Genomic DNA, 19,021 nt, shown 5'->3' with positions numbered 1-19,021 from the left:
CTTGTTCTCCCTAAAAAGAGACTAATTGTGGGGCACGCAGGCTGTCTCTGCTACCCCTGAACTGTACCTAGACACTTTGTGCAGAAGCTGTGACTCTAAAGCACATACTATCTACTATTCCAAACATGCAATGTCAATACCATTTTACTGGAAAGCCCAGACTGCTTCCTCCAGAACCAGTGATTAAGTCACAGCATTAGTCAAGAGACGCAAGCTCATGGCCTTTAGTCACTTCCTAGTACACAACAGACAAGGCAGAATTTCTGTCTCCTACCTCAGTGTACACCAATTACTGAAGACTTCTACTTACACAGTCATGTTCTAGAAACAGAAAAGGATCCACCACAATGCAGCTAAATAAGTGGCACCAGTTTACTTAGTTTAACTAAGGTACAATAGCCACCTTTACAAACCCAACAGACAATCTAGTAAAGGGATCAGACAAGACTCTCAATACATTAGTTCCATTAACAGGGTTGGATAGCACAACAAAAAGGGATCATGCTAGAGAATCAAGTCCCTGTAGCCTGATTATCAGTTTCCCTTTATCCCCACTGGGAAGAGGGCTCTTTCAAATGCCAGCTAAAGCTGAAGTTACAAGACATTTATGAAAGACTGGAATTGAGAACCAGCCCAGCCCATTGCAAATTTTAGAAGTATATTGTTGGTTTCCTCTGTCTTCCACCTTTCATATAGAGAAGAATAGTTTTGTGAGAAAACCTAGATGCTATAGGAAAGCTTATGAATGCTGAAACCTACTAAACACTGCATCATTTAATCTCAAACAGCGATTTGACTATCCATTCCAGTTCTAGCACGGTCTCAGAAAAGACACATCCAACATAAACATTTTACAGTATGTTTAATGTTAAGGAGCTCTTCTCCAGTAAAAACCCCCTAAGTTTATATAAGCCTTTTTCAAGGAAGCCTCTAAAGTGCTCGGAGGAAGATTCTCTTTCCTTCAGATTAACCACTGCACAAGAACTGCATTTATAAGTCTTCTGTGGCAACATAAAAAGTGCCTTTCAACTAGTGTCTCCTTCCAAGGAACGAGAGATTAACTTAAAAGGAAATCTAGAACCTCATTACCTCACTAGTAGTGCGAATAAGTCCCGACACTAGCCCGCAGATCTGGTTGCCACGGTTACTGAACGCGGAGAGATCTATCCTTGGCAAGTCTTTATGTCTGTAGTTGGGGTCAATCTGCTGATTAAGCTGCAGCACTTCCTCCTGTATAGAATAGAGGCGTCGCAACCTTTCCTGGCCTTCTTCCTTGCGCAGACGCTCCAACTCTTCCTGACGCTGCCTCTGCTGTTCTGCTTCACGAAGTTTCAGGTTTAAAATCTGGAGAGGAGGGAATGACAGTTTAAATATAAGCCACACAAATAAAGCTTTACTCACAACACTACCTACTCAGCCGAGGCGGCGTTTCAAAGGGGCAGCGCTGCACTGAGCCCGGGATCAGCTGTGTGGTGCTGCCGCTTTGAAGTACCCTCTCTTCCTCGCTCTCCTCCCCCCCCCCATTGCTGCCTCTATCTGATAGAGGCAACAAGGGGGGGGAGGGGAGAATTGGATAGTCAACTAGTCCTTAATATCCTTAGTCCGCACACAAACTTAAAAGTTCTGGGTTTAATCCTGATATGAAGAAGAAAAAACTTGTGGAACAAATTGGTAAACTTAACAGTAACAAGTCACTGGGACCAGATGGCATTCACTCAAGAGTTCTGAAAGAACTTTAATGTGAAATTGCAGAACTATTAACTGTGGTTTGTAACCGATCCTTTAAATCGGCTTCTGTACCTAATGACTGGAAGATAGCTAATGTGATGCCAATATTTTAAGAGGTGATCCTAGCAATTACAGACCGGTAAGTAACATCAGTAGCGGGCTAATTAGTTGAAATTATAGTAAAGTATAAAATTGTCAGACACGTAAATGAACATAATTTGCTGTAGAAAAGCCAACATGGTTTCTGTGAAGGGAAATCATGTCTTACTAAAGTACTAGAGTTCTTTGAGGTGGTTAACCCAGCTGACCCTAGGTTCCGGGAAATGCCGCGTGGAACCCAGGGCCAGCGGTGGAGTTCCCCGTGACCCCAGGTTCCATGAGGGCACTTCCGCTTTGAAATGAGATTCTTGTACATTTCAAAGTTGGCACGCGGCGTGCAGCCCAGGGCCAGCAGGAAGCCTCACTGACTCCAGGCTCCACGCGGGTGCTTCCGCTTCCCTGGGGGCTGTTGTGCATTTCAAAGGGGAAGTGCCCTCGTCGCTGGGGAGAGTAACTAAGCAGCAGTTTGGCATAAAAAAGGACCTGGGAATTACAGTGGATGAGAAGGTGGATATGAGTCAACAGTATGTCCTTGTAGCCAAGGAGGCTAATGGCATATTAGGGTGCATTAGGAAGAGCATTGTCAGCAGATCTAGAGAAGTGATTATTCAGAAATGATTATTCCCCTTTATTCAGCACTGGTGAGGCCACATCTGGAGTAATGCTTTAATTCTGGGCCTCCCATTACTGAAAAGATGTGGATGCGTTGGAGAGGGTCCAGTGGAAGGCAACCAAGATGATTACGGGGCTGGAGCACATGACTTGATAGGAAAGGCTGAAGGATTTGGGCTTGTTTAGTTTGCAGAAGAGAAGAGTGAGGAGGGATTTGATAGCAACACTACCTGAGGGAGGTTCCAAAGAAGATGGAGAAAGGCTGTCCTCAGTAGTGACAGATGGCAGAAGAGGAGCAATGGTCTCAAGTTGCAGTGTGGGAGGTCTAGGTTGGATATTAGGAAAAGCTATTTTACTAGGAGGGTGATGAAGCACTGGAATTGGTTATCTAGGGAGGTGGTAGAATCTCCATCCCTAGAGGTTTAAGTCCCAGCTTGACAACGCCCTGGCTGGGAAGATGTAGTTGGGATTGGTCCTGCTTTGAGCAGGGGGCTGGACTCAGTGACGTCCTGAGGTCTCTTCCAACCCTATGATTCTATGAACCTAGTAGTTTGGGTGCTCACCTGCAATATGGGATACATCTGTGAACCCCCTAATCACTGGGCCTAACAAGTCAGTCACACAGACTTTCCCTCTGCCTTTTTCCAACCAGGATCTGAGAAATCTTTCCAATTAAAGTCTCACTGAACCTTCCTGAAAAAAGTTTCAGTCCTGAGATATCAGCATTTTCCAACAAAAAGTGTTTTACTGAAAAATTCCCATCAACTATGATCAGGACACAAAATTAGTGCACCTTTCTGTTTATACACTGAACTCAAACTACCAGAAAATAGACGTCAGGATGTTAGCCACACTTCACAAGTTAGGTTACAATGCCTCAATGACTAGCCGTATATGCAAAACTAAAAGTCCTGGTCCATCTAAGGTCACTAAAAAACTACTTTTAATTTCAACCCTAACTGCTTCTATTCCTGCAATGTAGTACAGTATCCTTAATGATGAACATTTCACTGGGATATCTACATTCCCATGAGGATGTAACAGATGTAGGAGCTGCACTGGGAAGTGCTTTTTCACTCTCCATGCATATTACACTAAGCATAGTGGAAGCAGTTAAATGTGTGCAAGTCCTAGTTTCCAAACACAGACCAACCAACCTTTCTTGTAATAGCACTACCCTTCCTAAGCTCACACCTTTGCTCTGTGGCGATGTTCCTCTTTCAACTTCTCCTGCTGACCCTGGGCCTCTCTGGAGCTGAAATACAAGCAGAAGAAAATGAGTGACCATTCCGTTCTCCAGAGAGCTTTGTATGATTCCTCATCTTCTCTCTCAAGACACGCTCAGGATCAAGTACAATCTATGGACACGCTAGAGAAGCTATTTTTAAACTGGTTTAAAAGAGAACTCCAGATAGATCTCCCTTTATCCACTTACTGAAAACTGGAAACCATCCTGAAAGATAAACAACAGCAGGACAAGAAATTCTAAGAAGCTGCACATGAGATTTTCAAGCATAAGTCACAGAAGTGTCAACTCTAGAGTGTCGGTTACACTCAGCCAGCTACCAGGGAGGTGGCTTCTGACACTGCCTTGCTGCAGCAGGCAGCAAAGCCTCCTCTCTGGGAAGCGGGTGGACAAGGGCTGCTTGCTCTGCTCCTGGGGAGAAGGTTTTGCTGCAGCAGCGAAGCCATCTCCTTGGGAGTGTAGCCGGCTTTGCTTTTGCCCTGCTGTGGGGAAGCGGCTGCCCCAGGAGCCTGGTTCATGGGGAGGCTTAGCTGCAGGCTCTGCAGTATAAAGCTCATTTAAGCTCTCTCGTCCTCCTCTCCCTCTCACTTTATATTTCAATCTCTGGGCCCCCTGCTCCATATTAGTCATCTGAAGAAGTGGGTTTTGCCCACGAAAGCTCATGACACTATTTATATATTTGTTAGTCTCTAAGGTGCCCATTGTTGTTTTAAAAGTTTTTTAGGCAGACACTAACACAGCTACCCCTCTAAGATATTTTACAGAATTTGGTGAAGGCAGAGAAATTGTGAGATTCAGGAATCTTGAACTCTATGCTGGATGGATAAAAAATTTTTCCCCTGTGTGGATCCCGTCACAAAAGCCCCATCAGCTGTTTTTAAAATGGACTGTTTGTTGGTGCCAGACTTTCAGCCAGCCGCTGTGTGGCAACTCAGAGGGGCTGGGGTGAAAGTGTGGGCATGAGGTGGTGGAGAGCACTTGTCTTTGGGTCTCCTGCTACTCCCATTAGGCAGAACCTGGCCAGTGGGAATGCAGGGAAAGGCTCCAGACAGCATGCTCGCATGCTGCTGTTACCCCAGCCCAGGATGGGGAGCACTTCTTCCCCACACAATGAGACTTGGGGCTTTTTCTCCCCACCTTGTGCTCCAGCCCTCTGGAGCACGGAGCTGGCAGCGGCCACTTGCCGGAGGAGGGCCGGGGCTGTGCCAGGGGGCAGCGAGGAGAGTGGCAGCGGCCCCGACATTCCTTGACCCAGTGAGGAGCTACCACCTCTAGCTGCTTGGGCCACTGCCTGCCAGTGCTTCAGCCTCAAACCCTGCCCCCCTACAACAGTAGCGCGCCAGCGGTGGCTTCCTGCCAAGGAGGGGAATAAGGAGGAAATCCAGAGGCTCCACAGTAGTAGCACCTGGAAAAAGCTGCCCAGGCCGCAGGCTGCCTCCAGCAGGAGCAAAGGGGGCAGTGGGCTCTACGCTGCCCTGATGCTGTAGTGTGCCATCTCAGCCTGTCCCTGTAACAGCTGCTTGCTGGCCCGGGGCCATTCATCCTGTGGGAAGGCGGCTGAAGGCAGAGGGGCGGCAGGATGAAAACTTTTCCTGCAAGACGCAGAGTGACGCCTGATGTCACTTTTGTTGTCCCACAGGAAAAAATTACTTTAAATGGTTTTAATGGATTATTGTAAAATTAAGCCACAAGATCATATTAATCCTTATTATATATTAAAGTAAATAAATATTAAGCAGTACACATTTACTGTATAAATCACAGAAATGAAGGGCTGGAACGGACCTTGATAAATCATCATGCAATGAAGCAAGAACAAATATACCTAACACCATCCCTGACAGGTGTTTGTCCAACCTGTTCTTATAAACTGTTAGTGATGGGGATTCCCACAACCTCCCTTGAAAGCCTATCTATCCTTATACTTAGAAAAATGTTAATATAATCTACGTCTCCCTTGCTAGAGATTAAGCCTGTTACTTCTTGTCCTACATTCCATAAAGATGAAGAACAATTAACTGATCACCATCAATAGTCTTTAACATATTTGAAGACATCAGTCTCCCCTCAGCCTTCTTTTCTCAAGACTAAACATGACAAGTTTTTTTTAAACCTTTCCTCATGGATCAGGTTTTCTAAACCTTTTTTCAGTCTTGTTGCTTTCCTTTGGATTCTCTTCAGTTTGTCAGAACTGGACACAGTACTTCTGCTGATGCTTCACCAGCAGAGACTACAGCAGGACAATTACCACCAGTGTCGTACACACGAGGCTTTTGTTAATCCACCCCAGAATTATATTAGTCTTTTTCAAAATTGCATCACATTGTTAACTCATGTTTAGTTTGTGATCCACTAACTTCCAGAGCCTTTTCCAGTACTGCTGCCTAGCCAATTATTACCCATTTTGTAGCTGTGCATTTGATTATTCCTTCCTTCATGAAATATTTGCACTTGTCCTGACTCAATTTAATCTTCTTGATTTCAGGTCAATTCTCCAAAACAATCTTAACAAATCAAATTTTAATCCTGTCTTCCAAAATGCTTGCAATTACTCCCAACTTGGTGTCAACTACAAATTTCACAAGCACACTCTCCACTTCATTTTCCAAATCATGAATGAAAATGCTGGATAGGAGTGAATCAGGACCCACCCTGCAGGACTGCTCTAGATTAGCTCAAGGCTGGGAAGACCTTCAATAACTACTTTGAGTATGGTTTTTCAGCCAGTTGTGCACCTACCCCTACCCCTTATAGCAGTGTTTCTTAAACTGTGTTGCGACCCCCCCCCCTTTGTTTTGGCTCAATAAGCCTCCCCCCCCCCAATAAAAAAAAATCCTTGGTGTTCCTCATACAAAAAATTGTTTGGTGTTCCTCGGTCTTAAAAAGTTTAAGAAACACTGCCTTATAGTAAGTTTGTCTGTAGGGACATGCCTAGACCACATGTCCCTTCAGGTTGGACCTCTTTGGTCCAGCACTCTCAGGATGTGACTGGTCCCAGATGAGGGATTTTGCAGGACCTAAGGAGGTCATTTTTTCCACAAAGTCCAAGTGATGTATTTTTCCTTAGGCTAGTTCTCAGAAACTGACTGAAAACATCCACACATACACAAAAGATTCAGAACAAGGCAGACCCCTGGCATGGAAAACTTCAGGCTACAACAGCTAAAACTTCATAAAGTTAATCAACTGAAAACAGGATCTTAGAATGGGAAGTGATGGACAACCTTAATAATAAAGAGTGCTATAGCCTCCAATGTAGGATACTTGTATCCATAGATAATGACTTAACTTTATACTTTCATACCCATCTGTAAGGCAGCAAGTGACAGCCATGCACTTAAATTCTAAAGCATAATGTTGTTTAGTTTTCACTACCTGTAAATGTCATCTGCACATTTGAGCGTATGATCACACAGGTTAGTCTCCTGATGTATGATATTCAGCAAGATATACAAAAACATCTATTGGATATTAATTCATTCACAAACTTCAACAAAAAGCAGCTCAGTTTTACTAGGGTTACAGATCCAAGAATCAAAACTTTCAATTTAGTCAGTCTCCAATAATAGAAGTCATTTGCTGCATTACTAAGAGTTTACATAACAGAACAACCGTTACCTCTTCTCCATCACTTCCTGCAGGTCCTGGTATTCTTGATGCTGTTTTAATTCCTTTAGCTCATCAAAACGCTTCAGTTGCTCACTTGCCATATCAGAAACCGCTCTCACCATCTCCTCTTGCTGCTCCTGCCTCTGCCTGAGCCCCTCCTGCAGATTACCAGGAGAAAGGAAGAGCCATTCACATATACTTTGCATTGTGAACACAGCTCTGCCAGTGCTAACTCCTCAGGAAGAGAGCAGACTCTGGAGGGCCAGATTCCACATTAACAGCCCCACCAGGGACTTTGACAAAGACAGGAACTGCATTATCACTAGGATCTGTACAAAAATTAATGCAAGTAGCAAAAACTAAGCCAAGACAACCATAATCATGTTTTAATTTAGAGGTTATCTTTGTGTCCCACTAGTTTTAATGGAACATTATCACACTTGGCTACATAGTGCCTCAGTTATTCAACATGCCTTGTTACCTTTCCTTTCAATCTGTGGACCTCTTCATACATCCATATGCAGCCTTCCACCTCTGTAACTTTAGATGGTAGAACCATAAGATGGACTTCGTGATCTGTGTCAAGCAGGCTAAGATCTTCATTGCCCTATAAGGACAGTCCGACAAACCAAGTCAGTAACAGACTAGATCAGTAGTAAGTTATTCAGGAAATCAGGTAAGCCAACAATCTTTCTCTAAAAAAATAGCATGCACCATAAGAGACATAAGCAGACTACTGCCTATCTATGGTTCTTATACCGCTTCCATCTCTACAGTATTTTAGTTGCTGACTAGCTTTAATGTATTTATCCTCACGAAACCAGGTGAGGTAGGGAAATGTTGTCTTCATTTTGCAGAAGAGGGAACTGACTCCCGGAAATTTTCTGAAGCCAATTGATTTGCTCAAAGTTGCATAGGAGGTCTGTGATGGAACACAGAAAAGACTGATTTATAACTGGTATTCTTAGATATGTGCTGTTCATGTATAACAAGTGGGGTTCTGCAGGGGTCTGTTTTGGGACTGGCTCTGTTCAATATCTTCATCAACGAATTAGATATTGGCATAGAAAGTACGCTTATTGAGTTTACAAATGATACCAAGCTGGGAGGGGTTGTGACTGTTTTGGAGGATAGGGTTATAATTCAAAATGATCTGGACAAATTGGAGGAATGGTCTGAGGTAAATAGGACGAAGTTTAATAAAGACAAATGCAAAGTGCTCCACTTAGGAAGGAACAATCAGTTTCACACATACAGAATGAGAAGCGACTGTCTAGGAAGGAGTATGGCAGAAAAGGATCTAGGGGTTATAGTGGACCACAAGCTGAATATGAGTCAGCAGTGTGATGCTGTTGCAAAAAAAAGCAAACATGATTCTGGGATGCATTAACAGGTGTGTTGTGAGCAAGACATGAGAAGTCATTCTTCCACTCTACTCTGCGCTGGTTAGGCCTTAGTTGGAGTATTGTGTCCAGTTCTGGGCACCGCATTTCAAGAAAGATGTGGAGAAATTGGAGAGGGTCCAGAGAAGAGCAACAAGAATGATTAAAGGTCTAGAGAACATAACCTATGAAGGAAGGCTGAAAGAATTGGGTTTGTTTAGTTTAGAAAACAGAAGACTGAGGGGGGACATGATAGCAGTTTTCAGGTGTCTAAAAGGGTGTCATAAGGAAAAGAGCGAAAACTTGTTCATCTTGGCCTCTGAGGATAGAGCAAGAAGCAATGGGCTTAAACTGCAGCAGAGAGGTTTAGGTTGGACATTAGGAAAAAGTTCCTGTCAGGCTAGTCAAACACTGGAATAAATTGCCCAGGGAGGTTGTAGAATCTCCATCTCTGGAGATATTTGAGAGTAGGTGAGATAAATGTCTATCAGGGATGTTCTAGACAGTATTTGGTCCTGCCATGAGGGCAGTGGACTGGACTCGACCTCTCGAGGTCCCTTTCAGTCCTAGTATTCTATGATTCTATGATTCCACTTTACGTGCGTGTGCTTGCCACATGCACTGGTGCTGGACGTTTTTCCATCAGCAGTATCTATAGGGGAGAGGCTCTGGCTGCTCCTGGAATGGTGCCTTCTTGGTGCAGTACAAGGGGCACCATGCGCTCCTCCAATCCTCAGTTTCTTCTTGCCAGAAACTCTGATCATGGAATGGACACAAGTTACAGAACAGGTCTTTTCTTTTTAGAGTGCTTACTCATGTCTGTTCCACATTAGGTGACTTCAAGCAGTACCTGTAGAGGCAAGTAGGAGTTCACAGACATGCAGTTTGTAGCACAGCTCTACCAAATCCAGCATTGTCTCTAGCCTGTTGATCCACATGTTCATGTCTCATTGTGCATGACTCAAGGACCATAACGCAGCTATACAGATGTCCTAACCGGAATGTGGGCCAGGAAGGCTGCTGCTGAGGCCTGAGATCTGGTCAAATGCGCCCAGATGTTCAGTGGCAGCAAGACCTTTGACAACTCGCAGAAGGTCCTTATGCAAGAGATTCTTTAAGATGATACCAGAAGGTCCTTCATACTATCAGCCATGGTGACAGAGCTGCATGGACTTATGGAAAGACTCTCAAGTAGAATACCAAACCTCTCCTGACATCTAGAGCATGCAAATACTTCTATGCCATATTATTTGGCTTGGGACAGAACACAGGCAGGAATAGGTCCTAGTTTACATGATAGGAAAACCCCACCTTAGGGGAAAAAACGCGAGATGGGATGCAGTTGGACCTTGTCCTTCTTCCAAGACAAGTAGGAAAGTTAGCAAGAGGCCAGTGGTTTAAATGGTACACAGGTGAGTCCTGGAGGAAAAAAAGGTAAAGGTCCCACACCTGGGGTTAGACATCTTGAGGCCCCTCACAAACTTAACTGTCACGTCATGACAAAAGACCATCTGACCCTAGATTGGCTGGTGGAAAGCAAAAAAGGCTGCAAGGTGTACCCTGATGGAAGAGTGAGCCAACCCCTGGTTCCTTTGAGGTGCAGTAAATAGTCTAATGCAGACTGCACAGAAGAGTGCAAGGGAGAGATGCAGAAAAGCTTGGACGCAAGCAAAGTCCAGGACCATGCCAATAAATTCAATCTTCTGTAGAGGGATTAATATTGACTTCTTGTTGTTCATGAGGCGGCAGAGACCTGCAAGTGGTATCTCCTCACTGTCATGTCAGTCCTTGGAGTGGCCTTGTTGAGTCAGTCATTGAGGTACAGGTATATCTGCATCCCATGGGCTCCTCCAATTCCTCTGCCTAGAGCCAAGATTTGATGCCACTTTCTTTAATAGCTCTTGATGAGCCTTAGGATCGTCTTGCGGAACCAGATGCAGGGGAGCCAAAATAGACTCATCTGGCAGCAACGACGTCAAAATCAGTATCATGGTTGTTTCCATATCGCCTGGTGGTCCAGCAATGGGTTGCTCTGTGCCCTCATGGCCACCTTTAGGGCTTCTACCTGAGGAGCAGGATGCAAAGCTGCAGCTGATAGCTGGGGTGAGGCTATGTGACCCCTCTGAGACCCAGCAGTACCATGCTGCTGTTCACTGGCCATAAGGGGGCGGGGGGGTGCTGGAGTACCAACAACACTGATGATATCTCCTGGACTTGGCCCACCATCTGGTTTAAGCCATAGATGGAGGGTGAACAGACAATGACCAGGGACCAGGAACTGGTGGATCTATGATCCCTCACTGAGCAGTGTTTTTAGCCAGGATAAGTCCCCGGCACAGGAGGCTGGTGACCAGCAGCAATCAGCCGATAGATGATAGTAAACCATTAATCTATATCTAAAATTGTCTGAGTGGTGCCAGGATGGGGCTGGGAACTAGAGTACACCCAGGCATCTTGAGGGACCCACTGCATGGGAGAGATGTCATGGTGACTTTTACCACAAGAGATCAAACATCAGTTGCAGTTTGCAGAATGTTTTCATGATCAGCAACAAGGTGAAATGAAGAATTGGTGCTTCTCCTCTAGCCAGTGGGCATGTGCCTCCACAGATCTACACCATGACACTGGTGAACTGCACTCCAATTCACACTGACAGGGCCCACAGCAGGCTCCAGCTGGCCTGCCTCCCTATCCCTGGGGCATGTTGGCTCCACATTGGTGAGTGTGGTTGGGATGTTCCCCGGGGCGCTGCTGAGATGGGGACCTACAGATAGGTCTCAAAGCAGGTTTTCCTTTAGACTAGGGAACTGCTAAAGCTGGTGTGGATGGCACCAGTAACGTCAAGAGCCTGTGGCTCTTGTACATTTCAAAGGGAGAGGCACAGCAGTTGGGTCCCCGCACAAGGAGGGACTGCTTTGGTCCCCACTTGCGTGGGTTCCCTGCTGCGCCTCTGCCTCCCTGTGGAAATGGTGCTGGAGGGAACGGTTTTTAAGCTGATACAGAGGCAGCAAGGGCAGGGGCAATTAGTTGAGTAGTGACTCGACTACCCAATAAGTCTCATCAGGTAGTCGACTAGTTGCTTACATCCCTAAGTGGGACTTCTATACAGTGAAGGCACTCAGTGTTTGGTGTAGCAGACCTGGTTGGGGTAGTCTAGACCACTCTACTTGAGCTGGTACGCTACTTCCTGAGAAAGGAGTTGAGTTGCCCAAAGCAGGTCATGATTCTCCTCCAACCCTTCCTTTTCCCTTATGGGAGGTGGGACATCTTCCTTCAAGTTTTTTTGGCCCTTTTGGAAGTAATTGTGGAGGGAGACCAGTACTGGCTGGGAGACTCTGTATCGATGCCACAGGTATTTGGGGCCAAGTCAAATCTTTGTCTCTCTCTTTCCCTTCCTGTCCTGGGTTCAACCAATTACAAATACGATACTTGCCACTAACAGGTCCTTCTCCCAGACAACTCAGGCAGCTGGTGTGAGGATCGCCGATGGGTACGGTACACCTACAGCAGTCACATGACTTGAAGTCAGGGGACTGGAGCATCCCAAGGCAAAGTTCCATTCAGGACCAACTACTAAGTAACTGTGACTAAAGTACTAATGAAAATACTAGAAAGTTGGGATGTGAAGGACTAGTCTACTAGTCGACTATCCAATAAGCAAATGCTTATCGGATAGTTGACAAGCTGGTCGACTGCTCGCTTCACTCCCCCACACTCTGCTGCCTCTATCAGAGAGAGGCAGCAAGCGAGAGGAAAGGGGTACTTCAAAGCAGCAGCGCTGCCACGGGAACCCAGCGTCCAGCTCCTACCAGCATTTCAAAGCAGCAATGCCGCGTAGACCCTGGGGTCAGTTGGGGACTCCGCACTGACCCCGGGCTCCGTTGCTGCTTTGAAACACCACAGGGAGCCTGACTCTGGGCTCCCATGGCATTTCAAAGTGGCAGCACTGTACAGAGCCCAGGGTCAGCAGGGAGACACCAGTGTAGCAACAGCACTTCAAAGGTGGAGATGCCCTATCGACTATTTGATTAGTCAATTACCCTAGCTCCTTATATATGCACTATAGTTAACTAATTACCTTTGTTTCACTGTGTGCTGCAGATGAAAGTGGTGAAGAGTTCAGCTGGCTGGCAGGAGAAGTGGTCTTTGCAAGGGAAGGTGGTTGGTCATCTGTAGGGGGAATGGATTCATTGGGTGATGAACTTCGGGAGAGAGGCGTTTCCTGTAGAGATTGGGAGATCACCCGATCCAGCACCCAACCAGAGTAGGGAGATAACTTTGGAGGGCACCTGCATCCTTCCAAAATATCCTGGATAGAAAGAGAGATAATTTGTTCTATGAACATGTAAAATAGCAAAGTGAACCACAAAACACAGTAATTTAACTTTAAGGGAGAAAAAAAAAGCAGATCCTGAAAAACCTCTCAGCATGTCTCATTCGTGGGGCTTCATTGTGTAAATATCATTATTACCTCATCTTATTGTGCCAGCCTCTATTGAGCCCCATTAGTCCCGTTCTTCCATGAACTTACTTCCTTGCAGCCCACTATGCATGGAATGCCCTTCTTGAGCTGGGCCACATAGCGACTTACCCTCTCCTAACTTGAATTACTCTACAGTAAAGATATTAAGAAGCAGGAAATTGACTAATCATGCAGTCAATACAATTTGTATCAACTACACGATTTGTCAATAAGAGGGCCCCACTGCAGCTCTGCAGTATAAATGTAGGAGGAGCCGGGTGCACAGGTAGCCCGGCTCTTACTACATTTAAAATGCAGAACTGGAGCCTAGGTAACTGGGAACCGGCACAAACTGAGACTGAGCAGTCCTGGCTCCCTCCAGGTCCCAGACCACTGTGCCCTTGCCTTCTGTGTCGCCCCACCCCGTACTGCGGAGACAGTGCTGAGGGAACTGGCTTTTAAGGCAGGTTCCCCCCAGCAACTGGCTCCTGCCCTCCCACTTTCTACCTCTGATACAGAGGCAGCAAAGGAAGGGGGGAGCAAGTAGCTGAGTAGTGACTTAACTAGTCACTTACATCCCTACTCCACAGAGCCACTTTTTCGATATTATGCCAACAAAAAGCCAGTTAAGTGTATGTCTTCACTAAAAACACTGCAGCTGCACCGGTATAGCTACAGAAAGCATTATCTGCTCATTGTACTTAATCCCAACTCTCTGACAGGCAGTGGCTAAGCTGATGGAAGAATTCATCCACTGATCTAACAATATCTACTAGGGATGTGAGTTTAATCGATTAACCGGTTAACTGAAAAGCTGATGCTTATCAATTACTGTAATTGGTTAAACTCTGCCCTGCTCCTGGGCAGCAGCAGCGTCGCCTCCTCCCCAGCTGAGCCACCAACCCTTGCCCACCTGGCCCCAGGGAAGGTGGCTTCGCTCTTGGGGAGGTTTTATTGTAGGCTCTGCTGCATGAGGTTTATTTAAGCTTTATACTGCAGAGACCACAGCATATGTAACCACTAAGATTAACTGTTACACAGTTACCTTAAATGACTTTTAACATCCCCAATATCTACACTGGAGTTTAGGTCAGGTTTAGAGCAGGGGTGGGGAACCTCAGGCCCAGGGACCAGATGTGGCCCTCGGTTTACCTGGATCCAGTTCCTGAGACTCAGCCACCCCTTTCTCCCCCAGCACTGGGGAGTCTGTACTGGTGCTCCAGCACCTCTGTTGTCCCCCTGGGGGCTGGAGCACACAAAATCTTCTAGGCTGGGCCCCCCTTGTCTCTGGTGTGCAAGGGAATGTGGGGAGTATCTTTCTCTTTCAATCACGGGCCACAACAAGAGGGTTCCCCCTCCCGCCACTTCTCACTTGCGTGCAGCCCTCAACTGATTTTTCTGTGGATCAGTGGCCCCTGACCAAAAAAAGGCTCCCCACCCCTTGTGTTGGGGATGAATTTTTCACACCCTTAGGCAATATAGCTAGCATGACCATGTTCATTTCACTTATCCCATGACTAACTTCTCAGATATTAGAGGTGAGGGATCAAATGGTAGGAAGGAGAGAGAGAAGGTAGAACTGAACTTGTGTATTGTTGTTGGGGAAGAAAAAGAAGGTGAAATGTGGGATTGGGGGGAAAGAATGCAGCATGTTTAATTTGTTATGAATCAACGTTGCTCTGATTGTCTTGCTTGTCTGCTGTATTTCATTTAACACCCTCATCTTTGTCTTTTCATATTGGTGACCTCTTTCAGGGCAGACACTGTACTTTCCTCTGTTTGGAAAACACCTAGCATAGCCATGGCTGTCATCTAGGGATGTAAAATCATGTGTAATTGGTTAATCAGTTAAACATGAAGTTGACTGGAGCGCCCCATTGCCACAGGTAGGGGCTGCTCCCTGCTCCAGATGCCTGGAGCAGCCCCTTGTCAACAGCAGGCAGGAAGCTGCTCCAGCCCCCGCCAGATAACTGGAACAGGTAAGCATCACCCATTAAGGGTGATGCTTATGGGTTAAGCTTTCACATCCCTTGTTGTCATCACAATCTAGTTAATCTCCAGATAGATTTGGGAACAGTTATGGAAAGAGGCAAAGAACAGTCTTGAGGAACTATGGTTCAAAAAGAAGTTTTATACACAAGGAGTAGGAGTGCTCTAAAGGCAAAGTTTACTGGCCACATATGCAAAAGCTAGTTGCTATTCACGAATGGATCTACAAGGGACGTACTCACTAGGCAGAAAATTAAAAAATAGATTTATCTGTAGCTGCTAGATACAAGCCAAGATCACTTAAGAAAGAAGGGGACCCTGCAGTTGAACTAAGTCTGAATCTTCTTTTGAATATTTAACAGTGAACATTTCTCAAGAAACTCATCTGACCTGAAACAAACTCTACACTTCAGCGATCACCCCCCAATGATCAGAGATTAACTAATGAACTATGGGAAGAGCAGAAATCAGCTTTAAAAATGAAGTGACGTGTAAACCTATAATACTTAAAATATCGGGGGCAACAAGAACTAAAGAGGCTGAAGGGACACAAGTTTTCAGAATTAGATCTTTATATAAACCATCAACTATGAAATACTGCAAACAAGATTTTGGACAGCACCAGTCAGGATACATGCACAAAGTGAGGGGTTATATAACCCTTAATTACAGCAGTGGGTCTTAATCTGCAGATTGCCATGTTTCTTCTTCTTCCTATATATTTCAGTTATGTGTGTGTGTGTCTGTGAATGTTCAAGAACTCCTCCTAAACGGTAAGAGCTAGGAGCACCAAATTTGGTATGTAACTTCCTCTTAACCTAACTTAAAGCAAGGTCAAGGTTTTGTTGGGCTAGGACAATGAGATGTGCCTAGAATTCAGTTGCTTCTCAAATGGAAAGAGGGGGAGGCACCTGGCAGGAGGGACATATACTGCATAATGACCACAGTTGGGCAGCAAGAGGCCAGAGATGGGAACCCAATTGGGCCAGCAAGGGAAGGGGGGGGGGGGGGGGCCGCCAGCAAGAAAGGGACAACTGTCTACTACAAATTTCAAAAAGTTTGTCTGCGTGCCTGTCCCCCAGCCAGAGAACATGCCCTCCCTCCTCCAGCTGTGTTCACTGCAGCAGCTGTCGACAGGCACTTCTCTCCTTGCCTGGAGCTGCTGAGGTGAGAGAGGGCTGGAGTGGTCCTCTCTCCCCAGAGCAGCCTGCATACTGAATCCCTCATCACCAGTCTAACCCAAGAAATGAAGTTAAAAAACCCCCAAAAAAACCTTATTTGAGGTAAGTGAGGAAGCCAAACACCAGGAAGAATCACAAGGAGGAACAAGCAACAAAAGAGGACCCCTGATTCGGATGGAGAAGGTAGGATGATCAACTAGTTATCTAAGGTGTTTGTACACAAATGCGAGAAGCCTGGGGAACAAACAGGAAGAATTAGAAGCCCTGGTCCAGCCGAACAACTATGATTTGATTGGAATAACGGAGACTTGGTGGGATGACTCGCATGACTGGAGCACTGTTATGGAAGGGTATAAACTGTTCAGGAAGAACAGGTGGGGGAGAAAAGAAGGAGGAGTTGCATTGTATGTAAGAGAGCATTGTATGATTGCTCAGAGCTCCAGTATTTAGAGGGAAAAAAGACTGTTGAGAGTCTATGGGTTAAGTTTAGAGGTGGAAGCAACAAGGGTGATGGTGTGGTTGGGGTCTGCTATACACCGCTGGATCAGGTGTATAAAATAGACGAGGCTTTCTTTGGACAACTGAGAGAATCATAGAGCTGGAAAAGACCTCAGAAGGTCATCAAGTCCAGCCCCCTGCTCTAGGCAGGACCAATCCCAACTAAATCAACCCAGCCAGGGCTTTGTCAAGCCGAGACTTAAACACCTCTAGGGATGGAGATTCCACCACCTCCCTAGGTAACCCATTCCAGTGTTTCACTACCCTCCTAGTGAAGTAGTTTTTCCTAATATCCAACCTGGACCTCTCCCACCACAACTTGAGACCATTGCTCCTTGTTCTGCCATCTGTCACCACTGAGAACAGCCTCTCCATCCTCCTTGGAAGCTCCCTTCAGGAATTTGAAGGCTGATATCAAATCCCCCCTCACTCTTCTCTTCTGCAGACTAAACAGACCCAACTCCCTCAGCTGCTCCTCATAGGTCATATGCTCCAGCCCCCTAATCATTTTGGTTGCCCTCCGCTGGACCCTCTCCAATGTGTCCACATCCTTTTTGTAGTGTGGGGCCCAGAACTGGACACAGTACTCCAGATGTGGCCTCACCAGAGCCGAATAAAGGGGAATAATCACTTCTCTGGATTGAAAGTCACAACTGAATTGTCAGAAGTCCTCTCTCTCTGTCCCATTATGATCACTAAAATGGTCTTCCTTGTCCATCCATCTGACCAAGCCATCAATATATCAAATTTTAAAGTGATAATAAAGCTCAAGTCCTTATTCAACTCCTCCTCAACCTAAGTTTCTGATCTTATTTTTTCCTTACTTTTCACTCTGCCAATAATACTCATTTTCCAGTTCCTGTCTCAATGCCTTCTTCCATATCATCCTCTGTGCAGAGAAGGCCTTCTCCATCCTAGTTCATCAAGCCATCTGCTTATTAAAATTCAAATTCCTACTGAATATCTACCAGAATTGATAACATAAAATCTCCTTAAGCCTACCTCTGTATTCTCAGGGGTCCTGGACAGTTTGCAGGCTCATTCTGTGTCTGTATGGGCAAGAGTACAGTCTGTGCTTTGTTCTTGTCTACATTACACATGCTCTGCAGAAATACCTATACCAGTACAGCACCCTAATATAGATACAGCTTATATATGCAGGGGCTGTTTCAGTGTGAATTTGCTAATATCTCCCAAAGATTATTGTGGACATGAACACTCTTCCACCCGCACATCTCCATCTGCCTAAGCTAAAAATGCTACAGATGCACCACAGGGATAGCATGAGGGGATCCCCCTGACCCTACATACCAGGCATGGCTGGGAGTGGGTGACCCACTGATGGGGGGGAACTCTCTCGGCCTGTCCCTGGGTGAAGAGCAACTGCCCTACCAGTGTATGAGGGTTTCCCAGACCCTCCCACACTGGGCTGGCCAGGAGCAGGTGCTCCCCTCTTTTGTGTGCCTGAGGGGGTCCCGAGCAGGGAGAGCTGGGACCTCCCACTGTGTGGAGATGGCCGTGGCCGGAAGCGGGCGCAACCCATTTGGGGAGGCGAGAGAGACTGGCCGGAAGCGGGTGCAATCCATGTGTGTGGAGGGGAGGTGTCCCAGAAGCTGTGCAGCCGTGGGGTGAGGAGGAGGGTCCCAGAGCGGGATTGGCCGGAGCGGTAGCAGGCAGCGCTCCCCCGCTCCGCACTCACCTCACCGCGCAGCAGCCAATCCCGGGAGTAGCTCAACTGCCCCTTGCTGGAGCCTTTCAGCGCCTCCAGGGTCTCCCAGCGGTACCGCTCCGACGGCATCTCGACCCAGCCCCAGGCTCGCTACCGACCAGTTGCAGCTCCGCCAACCGCCGCGCATGACGGGAACACAATGACCTTTGACCCCTCACGCACGCTCGTTCTGTTTCCGGGCACCTGCAGTTCTTCTGCCCCCCCCCTTCCATGAGGAAACCGCAGTGACGCTACGGAGACGCCGTATCGTCCCCTGCTGGCGCGCAGAAAGCGCTGCAGCCCTCAAGGAGCCTTGGGGTCCGCTGGTGCGGCGCCGCCTGTTAACCCCTCAGCCCGCCGCAGGTTCGTGTTTCCAGGGGCTGCCCGACGGGGAACCAACCGCCGCCCTGCGAGTGAAAACGCCAGGCCCCTGAGAGCCGGACATACTCCCCGTTGTGTCCGTGCCTGGGCTCAGCAGCACAAAGCGACCATCCCATCCCCAGAGCA

General features: G+C 46.6%; 1 protein-coding gene across 1 annotated transcript in view; it reads right to left on the bottom strand.

Moving 5' to 3' along the window:
• GLE1 (GLE1 RNA export mediator) overlaps positions 1 to 18,686 on the bottom strand; it is a 44,186-nt gene extending 25,500 nt beyond the window's left edge. The window contains exons 1-6 of the mRNA XM_006119031.4: positions 18,506 to 18,686; positions 12,755 to 12,985; positions 7,776 to 7,901; positions 7,304 to 7,452; positions 3,634 to 3,694; positions 1,090 to 1,344 (exon numbers count right to left, since the gene is read on the bottom strand). Coding sequence (XP_006119093.3) covers positions 1,090 to 1,344; positions 3,634 to 3,694; positions 7,304 to 7,452; positions 7,776 to 7,901; positions 12,755 to 12,985; positions 18,506 to 18,604 — 921 coding nt within the window. The 5' untranslated portion in view covers positions 18,605 to 18,686. The remainder of the gene's footprint in view (positions 1 to 1,089; positions 1,345 to 3,633; positions 3,695 to 7,303; positions 7,453 to 7,775; positions 7,902 to 12,754; positions 12,986 to 18,505) is intronic.
• Between the last annotated feature and the right edge of the window lie 335 nt (positions 18,687 to 19,021).

This window comes from Pelodiscus sinensis, chromosome 23 (assembly GCF_052426305.1).
Source record: "Pelodiscus sinensis isolate ZL-2025 chromosome 23, ASM5242630v1, whole genome shotgun sequence".
NCBI classification, from domain to species: Eukaryota; Metazoa; Chordata; order Testudines; family Trionychidae; genus Pelodiscus; species Pelodiscus sinensis.
This window is presented reverse-complemented; position numbering and strand designations above follow the sequence as displayed.